Here is a 12159-nt window from a genome sequence, read left to right as displayed (position 1 = left end):
CGTCGGAACGCCGCAGGGCGCATGCGCCTCCGCGGGACGCGTGTGTTTCGGTGCCTAGCCCCCAGCTTTGCTTCGCTCCGGTCTCTCTCTCTCTCTCTCTCTCTCTCTCTCTCTCTCTTTCTCTTTCTCTCTCTCTCTCTCTCTCTGTCTCTCTCTCGTCCTTTTTTACCGCCTCTCCGCTTGCCCGTTTTTTGGCGTGCGTGTGTTTGGCTCCTACGGCCTTTAATGTCTGCCGCTTGGTCTCCTTTCGATACCAGCGGATACCTGGGTTGGTCCTGCGTCGTTTCGTCATCACTGTGCCTCACGACGGGCCTCTTTAAGGTACGCTTCCGGGGCTTGCTTTCTTTGTGAGCGTGAGAGCATTTCGCCGTTGTTTACGCTTGCCCCATACAAAAACACCGAGCCGCCTCCTTTGGCTCATCTCGGTAATGGGTTGTGCGTGCGGATTACTTTAACCTGTATGTATATATAGGCAACCGAGCATTACGATTGTTTTGTGGCATGGTGGTTTGCGTTCAGCCCTTCCAGTGCGCTAGGGATCTCGTTTGAGATGCATGGTGGCGGTGTCGCGCACACCGCGACCTTTCGACGAATAGGTTTGCAGGGAAGCCTGACATTCGTTTTCATTCATTTGTTGGCATCCTCGCACGGTGACGTGTGCGGCTGCCTAAGGTCGAACTGCAGGCGATGTGGATGATCGAGTCACTGTTTTCCGAATAAAGTAGATCCACGATCCTGTCGGAAGGCTTTTTGTTTTGCTTTTTTTCCCTCGTGCACGCGTATAAAGGAAAAAGAAAAAAGGAAACGCACCATTTACTAGCTGTGCACAGTATTGTGCTCGCACCCGTTTTTTTATAATCGGCTTTTTTTTTTTATGTAACAGAGCGACATCGCCCGCACCCAAAAACATATGTTGCTGATGCTTTCCAGCGGAATTTCGGCTGTTGCTATGTGCGGCACAGCGCGGGCAGGCATGGTTTTATTTTGTTTGCTTGGCGCTGCCGTCTCGTGGTTGCACACCCAGGCATTGACGGCTGTATGTCATATCTTGCTTGCAGCAGTGCTTAGATTATTATTTTCCACGACGTGTCGACATATATCGCTCAGCGCGTGCTGGTGCGCGAATATATCATTGACGCCGCTAGCTGTACCTGCTGCTGTACTCGCGCTCTTAATTATTATGCTTGCAGGCGTGTGCAATATGTAATAATGTGAATGTGCTAATTGCTTGAAATGTTGTGCTTTCAGCTGACGTTATTTGTTTTTACTGTTGCCAATATGCCGTGCACCTCTATTGAGAGAAAAAAAAAAGTGAAACACTAGGGCCATTTTTTTAACCTACACCAGCTACACTGTAGAAATAGCTGGTGTATAGTTTGTTTTGTTTTTGCAGGATTATTTTGATTATGTTGTTATGCTATATATATACTCTGAAGAAGAACGGTCCACCGTCCGAAACTGTTGGAATAAAATAGATAATAGGGAAAGTTGTGTGACATCCTGTTTGAATTTGCCTGGCCCATTAGTCACAAGCAAATATATATATATATAAATTCTTCTGTCCTTGGCACATCAACTAGCTGGCAAAGCATTGCTAGCAGTACCACGCAGTGTGCAGAACAATAACTTATTCAGTTAAAGGAACATATATCTATATGCTTCTTTAATGTCTATAGACACCAAATTTTGATTGTATTTTATTTTTCTTGTTAATGATACCAGTTCATACAGTTGGTTCCCAGTTGGATAACAATGGGTCCCCAACTGGGATCAACAGGGAATGTGCTCCTTAAACCAGTCAGACCAGTTAAGATTTTAACCACATGGCAAATTTTTGTCTGTGAGCATTAAGAAATTTAGAACTGAAATCTTTCTCGTCAATTAATGTTTCGGTTTCAACAGCTCAGCGATAGCTGTGGTGTCAAAAGGAAGTTTATGCCATATGAGGGATGAAAAACTGTGACAAAGCAACTGCTTCTTTGCTTGTTGTAGTTGTTCTCGAGGAAGGTTGGCTGACTTCAGCATTGTATAGTGATTTAAAGCTAAGAAACGATTATGTCACAGTTTTTGCATTCCTTACTCATGTGACTAGCTAGCTTCGACATCACAATCATTGTTCAGCTGTCGAAACCGAAATAAGTAGGCGAGACAAAAATTTCATTATAAAATTATGTGGTGACCTGTGTATACTATAGTGTCTTATATGCATCATTACAAGGAATAAAGATGCATCCAGAAATTAGGTATCTACCAATATATGCCTTTAAGACTGACAGGACAGCAGGGATATTGTAGGTGTACAGCAGAAGTTTTTGGCTGTGAAAATAAATATAACTGCGAATTAAGCAATGGTATTACGTGTAAGCAAACCATAATAAAATTGAAAAAGGTGTTATAGCAAGAATAGAGTTACCTGACTAAACTCCCTTTAATGAGCACATTGGAGTGTAGTCTCCAGACATGGTTGCAGCATCAGTCATATCATGCCAAACCTAAGGCCACTCGTCATATCTGCCATGTTGCTGTGAGCATATAAAGAGTGGTTACACGTACGCCTGACATTTTATCTCCATAATGGCATCAATAGACTGTATGATGCATTCTCGTGCAAATCTTTACGCTTGCTTTGCATGCAAGCAGACCTTTACATGTATATAGAATTATTATAGTATGGTTATACAGGTACGATGCAATCTATTGTAAGAGCCAGCTTACTTATCAAAAACCGTAGCTGTGCTTTCCGAATAAACATGAAAAATAGCATGAAGCTTGTTTTTTGGAAAAAAAAAAAAAAAAATTATGGGCACTTCAGCATCCTTAGGCCAAATGTGAATTAGGTGCATTGGTATGGTTTTCACTTTGGTTTGGGGTGGTCACATACTAGTTAACATGGAGTAGTATCTACCACATTATGTGAAAGAACACCCAACATAGTTGTAAAGCCTTGCTTTAACCAAGTCGGATGAATGTATGTGCCTGCATGACATAGGATCTCAGTGTTCTGGTGGATTTGATTCCTCCCCCCTAATTGCTGCCCAAAATGGGTAGCTCCTGACAATTTTGACGTGACATATGGTCTTGTGAGATGCCGCTCAAACTGGGGAAACAGACGCGAATGTGTATCATAAGCATCACTATTGTGTGAGCCTGGAGGCTTCAAATATTACACAACAGCTAAATGGCCGAGTTGAAACTCTAGTGGTTAGTGCACTAAAAAAACAATATATATGGCAAGCACTGACAAGGAAAGTGTTATTGGTTCTGTAGCTCTGTATTGTTGGAAGTGTTGTACACATGATGGCTGTGACAACTGACACTAATGAATATTGATGGAAACTGGCGAAATATCATAAAAAATAGTGAGAAAGTGTTAAGTTTAGTGAGAGCAGTTTAGGTTAAGCTGCTGCTCTGGCAGCTCCTTTGTGGTGGGAATCGAACCCGAGACCCTTGGGCCTCAAGTCAGGCCTCCTGCCCCATGGTCATGCACCCACTTTTGTATAGCTTTGTTACAGAGGGGCATTATATCTGAGTTGCGCAGCTTTTTACATAATGTGGCATCTCGCGACTGCCCAGAGTTTTGTAACCTTCGTTATTGTTTCATTCATTGCTAATCTGTGGTCAAACAAAGGCTTGACAACTTGCTCCTAAGTCTATGTGTGCTGTAATGCTAAGAAATTGTTGCTGTCAAGGCTTTACCGATATATGTGAGTTCATTTTACATTATTACAGACGACTAGGTTGTCACGAAGTGTACATGCATACCTTAGTTCACATGTGGAAAGCATTTGATGCAGCAAATACACAATAAACAAGAGCGGAAGTTTTAATACATGTTGTCAGTGCCATTAGAATTTCCATCAAGCAGAAAAGAAAAAATGAAATGGTAGCAGATGTCGTCGCATGACAGTCACATTGTCCCTCATTTTCCCATATCAAGTGGCGCACATTTTGCGATTTCTTTTTACTGGGGAAGCTCTTATATAGTTTCACAAATCACAAATGCCTTGTATGCATTTGTGTACTTGAGTGAAGCAAACCATGTGGCATGGTGAATCCTGCCTTTTGGAATATGCACTTGGCATCTATTTTGTTACGTAGGAATTGGTGCTTGCTGTGTATATTTAAGATATGCTACCTACTGCACTAGTTTTTGCTGTCGTTTGCTGGATAACACTCATACATTTCAATAAGGATTAACTGAAAAGTACAAACTTTTTAGCGTCACGGATAAGACCTTCCTTATTGCCAGCAAGTTGTTCCTGCAAGATCCGCTGGATATGACGAATTGTCAATAAAAAAAATTGTTACACAATCTCTCATAGAAAGATGATGTGAGGTTGCTATATGTACTCAGCAGTGTTGTATTATTGGCAAGTTGGTGATACATTTGAGGAAACGAGAACTTAGGTGGTGCGATGGTGCACAAGATGATGAAGAAAAACAGGACGCTGTGCGCTGTACTTCTTTTCTGTCTTGTCTATGCTGCCATACCAAAGCGCATTTCTTTAAAAGCCTGCTTGTTGCTGTGTGCAGAAAATATTTCTTCATTTTTGTGAATTTTAATCAGAGAAACACTATTTATAGGCATTTTCTGCTGTGGTGTAAGTCTTTATGCTGCTTTTTTTTTCTGAACTTAGACTCTGTGCAGGAACAAAAGATGTGTCTGATGTTGCAGTTATCTTTTTGATGTCATGCAGGCTACAAACTGGCTCTCGCAAACGGGTCAGAAGAAAAGCCACCGCGCACAGTGGCGTCAGAGTCATTAGACAAGGAGTCCTTGGATGAATCGCAGCTGCTGCCTCAGGAATTCGTGGTCTCCTTCCAAAATGGCGGCAGCCCCGTGGTAGACATTGAAAATGGTGCGGCGCGATCCTGTGACCTTTTCAGGCAATCGCGCTGCAATGCTGTGTACCTGGACTGGAAGAACATCACATACTCAGTACCTGTTAGGAAAAAAGGTATGTGGACTTGGTGTGGTGCACAATTAAGTACAATCTCTCTAGGACTTGTAAATGACCAGGATAATATTTTTTGGAAGGATGTTCTGATTGTTCCTTTAAGTAGCATGTCTTTTTTTTTTATAAGCACCATAGCAGTCACGGTATTATGTACTGTGAATTTAGGAAAAGAATTCCTAAAGCTCTGTACATAAGTTGGTATCTGACTTTTATTAAAACACGTGTTATGAATACAAGCAGGCAATTTTTGAAGGTTCTTCAAGGAATACGCAGGATGTCTTATGTTTCCAGTAACATTCAGAACTGTGGTTCAGATTCTGCATGTTGAATTAGGGGTTCATGTAGTGGTATTCGTGTACTAGGCAATGCTAGCTCCCAGGGTAGATTTACATTGCTGCACTTCAATCGTATTTTTAGTGGAATGTCTATGCTTTATGGCTTCCAGGAAATTATTTACACAGGTTTTCTGTGGCCCGCAACTGCACAATATGATAGATATCCTTTTATGTTCTGGATTGTTATTTTACTATCTTGATTATGCTAGTAAGTATATCCAGGTATTCATAATACACATGAAAGGCTATCTGTAGCTCATGTAATTTCGGTTTAATGCACACAATACTGTGTTTGTAAGCATTTCTGTTTTTGCATACGTGATGGGCTCTCGTAACTACAAGACAATGCGTGATATTCATAGCAAAGTACAGACCTCCAAAATGTTAATGGGGACATCAGAGTATCTTTCCAGCAAATTTTGAGGCATCAACAGCATAAGCTGGGCAATCAGCTATAGTGCAAGCAGCTTTTGTACTGGCGTTGTAGATAAGCAACCACAAATATCCTTCGGACAGCTGATGGAGATCCGTTTCAGATGTTCCGGACGTCCACTGAACTGCCACGAACAGCCGGTAGATGTCCGGTGGATGCCTTAAGGCTGCAGATGCAGAACTTAAACATTTGATGTCATTGCCTTTAATAGCAACTCTATTCAAACAGTTCTTTAAGAAAAATGAATATGCAAAAAAATGAAATATGTAATCTAGGCCTCACTGCCACCCACCTCTCGATGCAACAGTGACATAATCAACACAATGTAGATTGTGTTGATTAGCGCAAAAAAATTGTACACCCATACTGAGCCTGCGAATGTACTCGCTCATACATCCTTCAAATGTACACATTCATCTCTCATGCGAACATACGAAAGTGGACATAGTTCGTACCTCCAGTGCATGTAGGGATATGGATATACGAAACCAGATTGTGTATGTACGATCGACGGAAGTAGGTTTTCGGCGAAGGATGTTCGGATCCAGCATGTACGTCCGGTGAACATCGGTGGTTGCTTGGGGTGTTATTGGCTATGTGCTCACATGTTCCTGTCAGAATATTGGGAGTCTGTACAGTTGTCCACAAATGTTTTTGTGCCATTGAAATCGCAAAAATCTAGAATTTTTCTTCCCTAGACTAACTGCCAAGCATTGAGGTATGGATTATGCAGGCCACACATTGAAGTGCAAACCACATCATTCAGGCTGGGGCTGCACACTAGATTGCACGTAAATTAACTTTCATTCCAATTTTCATGCTCCAAAACCGTTATTGCATACCTGTATGTGGTGCTAATGTTCATGTAATGGGCTGCCGTAGACGTCTTAAGCCCTGAAAAGCTAGATTACATTTAGAATCTTGGAGACATTGTTACCACAAGTCAAAAATGTCACAAGAGGGCATTAATTGTCCTGATAGCTATGGTACATCGTTTTTTAAACGTTTAGTGGCTATGCGGTGAACTTCTTAGCCATGTAGTGGAGCCCCTGTGCTATTTATGGAGTTCCTGCTCATAGGACAGAGCAGGACCAAGCATATCTTACCTTCTGAAGGTTTATAATGTACAGCAATACAGTGAGACTGAGAAGCAAACCCCATAGGCTCCGGACTTTTGATTAAGGTCGTACACACTAAACAAAGGCACATAAAGGCATGCCTCCTGCCTAGCAAAAAACTAGATGGATCCCTGTCGTAATTGGTATGTCACGATTGTTTCGACAAAGATTAGACATCTTACTGAAATGTCATCCCTTTGCAATATCCAGATCAATATATAGTCTCTAACTGAGCTAATGTTTTTACTGTTGTTTTCGGCTATAGATTTATTTGGATGGTTTCATTTTTCTGGAGCAAAAGTAAGACTAATGGCTTTGAACATCTCCTCTGCGGCCTTAAGTAAGCTGTTTAGATATAAACCAGTTTAACCCTCTCACAGGTGCATGTTATGTAGCTGATGCTACAGACTAATTTATTCCCATTTCCTTTCCTTGAAAAGTGTCTTAAATAGCCACTTATAATAAATTCTGGCATTTAAAATTTACAAATGGCCCTCTGCTATAAAATAAAAGTGGTAGGCTTTCATCACATATGCGTAAATAAGGAGTAACATTAAGATTTAAAGTAATACTCAAACACGGATACTTTCTTCTACCTTTCCAGATTTAAGAGAACTTCTTGTTGAGTAAGTTGGTAGCTGTTGATTGTATTGCCTCTTAAAGGCAGCAGTAAACACAGTATAGAAGAGAAGATAATCATGCAAATGGCCACTCACGGCTGTTTTATTTCAGAGAAGAACATTTTGCAAAGAACACATGTAAGCTTAAAGTGGGAGTTAAAAAAAATTCCTTGCTATGGAAGTTTTATTGACGCACAGGCTGCTTTTCTTGCTGAGGTTCTATGTCAGCAAGAAAGTGCTTGGCCATGTCACTCACGTGACCATGCAGCAGCATCATCTTGATGAGTTGGGAAATTTCGTAGCTGAATTGATGGGTGCTGTGGCAGGTTGCAGTTCACATTCTGAAAAAGATCGGCGCTGTAGTGTGTCTTGAAATTTTCTAATTGGTTGAGAGAGGTCATGGAGCCTTGTGATATGTCACACGTCAGCCCATCAATCAGTGGGCACTTGGCCAGATCTCGTGACCTGATTTCACCAGCCTATGGACTGAGCAGGGAATTTCATAACCGAGTTGCCAGGGCTTGTGACATCATCATCCACAGCATCGCAGAGCAGCATTGCAAAGTTCCGGTGAAGAAAGGAATTTTGCTGAAAGGGCAGAAAAAAAAAATTAGAAATGGCAGAAAAATCCAGTTGAAACCGGTTCTTGGCAGGAAAACATAGCTCGAGCAATAGCGTAATACAAAAAGGCAGGAAAAATCATTGTTTTAAAATTTTGGAATACCGTGCCAGAACTAACATGTATGCCAGTTCCTTTTTTGTTCGATCCATCAGTGAATGGAATCGGCTTTCAGGTCATGGAGTGTGCTCCATAAACGAAGATGTGTTTTTTTTCACTCTGTAACCACTCTGCTGTAGTGCCCTCGGGCTAAGCGGGGCAATCATTGAATAAAGAATGAAGAAAAAAATGCGAGGAAAAAAAGCACCATGGTTGCAGCAGCATGCTCTAAGGTAGATTCAAGTGTTATTGCATTTCACTTTCAAGTTATGCCAAGTGTGCCCCCAAGTTTTTCTCCAAACTCATTCAAATTTATGATAAGCCAAAAAGAAAAACCATGCATCTAGAGAGGCATTGCTGATAAAAGCAGCCATATACATATTCTGCAAGCACAGGTTGAGAAAGCCACAGAAAAAATCCTTGGGATATTGACTCTCTTCATTCCATTTGCTTGGTGTTGGGATCGTAATGCCAAGCACTAGGAGCAATTCTATGAGCTAACCACTTTTCTTCACCTTTGCAGAAAAGAGGGCGCTGATCAGTCGCATGTATGGAAGGGCAGAGCCCGGCACGTTGACGGCCATCATGGGTCCTTCTGGTGCCGGCAAGACCACACTCATGAATGTACTCTCTGGCCACTAGTGAGTGCATTTTTCCTCAGCATTCAAAGTGCAATGTTTGCTGATGCTTATGATCATCAGAGCTTGATTTTCCACCTTCTCGTTTAAATTTTAAATCTGCTTTTTGTCTGATAAGGCTTGAGTTGATTAAGTAAGGCTGTGTCCTGTCTCTCATGTTTTATTTTTTTTAGCCTTTAAACATTCAACAGATGATTTTTAACAAATGTAAGACATCTTACATGAGCCAGTTAAATACTTTAACTGCTTCTAAGGTTTGGTCTGCACTTTTACTGTGGTGGGGACATTGACAGGTTGCACATTTCATTGCTGTTGCTAATATTTTGGAGGACAGTGACAGCCTAAGAATTTTGAGAGTATTGCTACTGTGCTGCTGAAGTTTTTGAGCTCTTTATACTGTTAAGAAAACACTGCTACTTTTGACATCACTTAACTACACTGCTAGCTACAGTTCACTCTGATGCAGCAAATAGAATGCAGGAAAAAGGAGAAAAAATAAAAGTGGGAGGAAAGAAATGAGAATTTTTCAGTCAGACTTGGCACCCCTCAGGTGCAGTCATACTGTCACCAGTTTTAGTGAGAAAGAGCTCATTATGTGTTGTTCTCACCCATTTAAGACTGAATGACATCTTAGCTTTCCGGGAGCTGTTTGTACTAGGGGATAGTTGGCTACGTGTGATGTAGTATGGTTAATGAGGTTCAACATCTCAAAGTGCCATCAGCTATGAGAAATGTTGATGTGGAGGGCTTCGGAATTTCGACCACCTAGGGTTTCTAATATACGCCGATATCGCACAGCACACAGGTGCCTCGCATTTCACCTAGATTGAAACGCGGTCACCACAGCCAGGATTGAAACAGGTCCTGAGGCTCAGGTGTCAGGTCAGTCTCGGCAAGCTTACTGCCATTGAGAACTGTATGGCAAGGGGTGCAGTTCTATCCCACTTCTTCTCGAGCCAGCTGTCGCTCAACTGAAGCGCCGCTGAAAATGCCAGCGTAATAGTTTAATGATGATTGGTATATACCATAGTTTCAGTCCAGCAAATACTCCTGCTTCCTCCAGAGTGTACCTCAAACTGTGCATGCTTTCTGTGGGTTACGATTGGTTCAGCGCAAAATGTACTATGGTGGTTAGTATTATAATCTATCCTTGTACATCAACACAAAACACAAAAGTAAGTAGTGACCAAATTAGAGATATGAGAGAGCACTAAACAAGGGTTGAAGGGGAGCCTCAGTGAGCCATGTTCTTTCGCTTATTCTACCCCAAATTAGAGATAATGGCATACCCAGAGCAGTACTTCCAAGTGTATGTAAGCCTGGCATTTCTGACCAAACGGATATGCTTTTGTTGCAGCGACAAAGGCTACCAGGGTGAAGTGCAGGTCAACGGCTGGGTGCGTGACACAGAACTGTTCAACCAGCAGAGCTGCTACGTCATGCAGGATGACTGCCTCCTCCCAGAACTAACTGTGCGTGAAGCGCTCACCATGAGTGTCCAGCTACGCATGCCGTCCCTCAACCGCTCCAAGCGCGAGCAGCTGGTCAGCACCACCTTTGTTGTTTCCTAGCAGTAACGTCTCCTTTTGGAGGCACGCTGGTAAAGCACAGATTTGCTGAGAGCTTTAGCGACATTGACAGGGCCTTCGGTCTGTTTTAGACTATTATCTGGTGCCTTAACTTGTGACAATGTTGCTTTTAGGCATGCGTAGGCTCAAGCTAGTTCATTACGTATGGTTGAGCATCTACAGGGGTCTCAAACTCTTATTGCATGGTGGTTGCCTGTTATCCTGAACTCGGAGCAGACTTTTTGAGTTTCAGCAAAGAGAATAGATGCCATACTTTTGAACGTGGAAATGACACTTGTGTCACTTGACGCCGCAGAGTTGGTAAAACTATCTCATCCAAAAAAGCGTAAAACTTCAGCACACCTACACTGGCAAACTGGGGTCATAATGTGCTGCTTTTTTTGAAGTTTAGTAAGTGTCATTTGCAACTTCGACTCAGGATCGTCGACTCGTACAGTAGAGGGTAATGTGAGAATTTTTTTTAACTTCTTGGAAAGTCTGCTAATGTCTCGACGCTGAATTTAAAATTCATCGAGATTACAGAACAGATTTGTGAATTCATTGCAATATTTTTGAGCAACAAGGGAGCCAAGGGCCCCTCAAGCTGCTTCCATACCGCTTTTTTTCTTGACCTTCTCCATATATATTATGGAAATAAACAATTGAATTAAATTGAACACATTCTAGTAGTTTGAGAGTTGAGTGGTCTGTCATTCACCATTATCTTGTGCTGCCAGAGTTGTAACTTGATCTTAAGTGCACAAACGTCCTCGTTCATTTTTCTGTTATTTTTGTGTCCGCTTAAGCTTTGTTTTGAGGATGCACAGGTGATTGCATATTTCTGGCTGTGAGAAACGCAAGGAACAAAGCCATTTCTCACCTGACCGTTCAATGGCTGGCTTATTTTTTTTCTGTAAACAGGAGAAAGAAAAGCATTTGGAATATTCCTGTCAGTGATATTGCTATTGCTGCATGTGCTCGACCTAGCTCTCCACACACTGTGTTCGCCGATGGTCTTTGGGTCCTAGTATCTTCGAAAAAATGCCCATCTTACATTTCCTTCAAAAGGTTGTCAGTTTCCTCTCGGAGGTGAAAATATATTTTTAGCACTTTTTTTGGTTAGAGATGAAGGGAAAACGTTTTTGTTCTACAGTGGGTGTTGTTGGGCTGATGTTGAAGATGGTTATGATATGGTAAACAGTAGTTGGGGTAACATGTAGTTTTTCTCTGGCCACATGCAGGTGGACGAAGCGATGTCAAGGTGGGGGCTGGACACCTGTCAGCACACACGTACCAGCAACTTGTCGGGAGGCCAACGCAAACGCCTTGCCATCTCCCAGGAGCTGATCAGCAACCCACCCGTCATATTCCTCGATGAGCCCACCAGGTCAGGAGGGCTGCACATAGTCACTTGCTAAATCAGTAACTAGTGCAGAGGTGTAATGATTAAGCCAAGTGCAGTCACTATGAATTGACTGATGTATGTGCAGCTCAAGGCAGTGCTTTTGTGAGTGACATATGAGGTAGCATTTTGAGCTGAAATGCACAGAGTTGAAGTGATTATATAGTGACAACTAAGTTACAAATATAAAAACATTTGGACATATTAAGAGGATTGTGGTTACTCTAAAAGGGTGAGAAGCTGAAATTTCAGTCTTTGACATAGAAGAGAATCTACCTTATGCAGTCAATGTTCAAAAAAGTGTCTACGTGTGTTGTTTCAAATTCAGCGAAGCATAATGTACATGTCTAGCCTGAGCGTTTATGATTT

The 12159-nt window shown here is 41.9% G+C and overlaps 1 protein-coding gene across 1 annotated transcript in view; it reads left to right on the top strand.

Moving 5' to 3' along the window:
* LOC146185815 (ATP-binding cassette subfamily G member 4-like) overlaps positions 1–12159 on the top strand; it is an 88425-nt gene that overhangs the window by 46326 nt on the left and 29940 nt on the right. The window contains exons 3-6 of the mRNA XM_084606750.1: positions 4698–4958; positions 8706–8823; positions 10178–10364; positions 11630–11775. Of these exons, the coding sequence (XP_084462876.1) occupies positions 4698–4958; positions 8706–8823; positions 10178–10364; positions 11630–11775 (712 nt within the window). The remainder of the gene's footprint in view (positions 1–4697; positions 4959–8705; positions 8824–10177; positions 10365–11629; positions 11776–12159) is intronic.

Source organism: Amblyomma maculatum, chromosome 6 (genome assembly GCF_055883805.1).
Source record: "Amblyomma maculatum isolate TAMU_Amacu chromosome 6, ASM5588380v1, whole genome shotgun sequence".
Lineage (NCBI taxonomy): Eukaryota > Metazoa > Arthropoda > Arachnida > Ixodida > Ixodidae > Amblyomma > Amblyomma maculatum.
The sequence above is the reverse complement of the archived record's forward strand: the minus strand, read 5'-3'. Positions and strand labels throughout refer to the sequence as shown.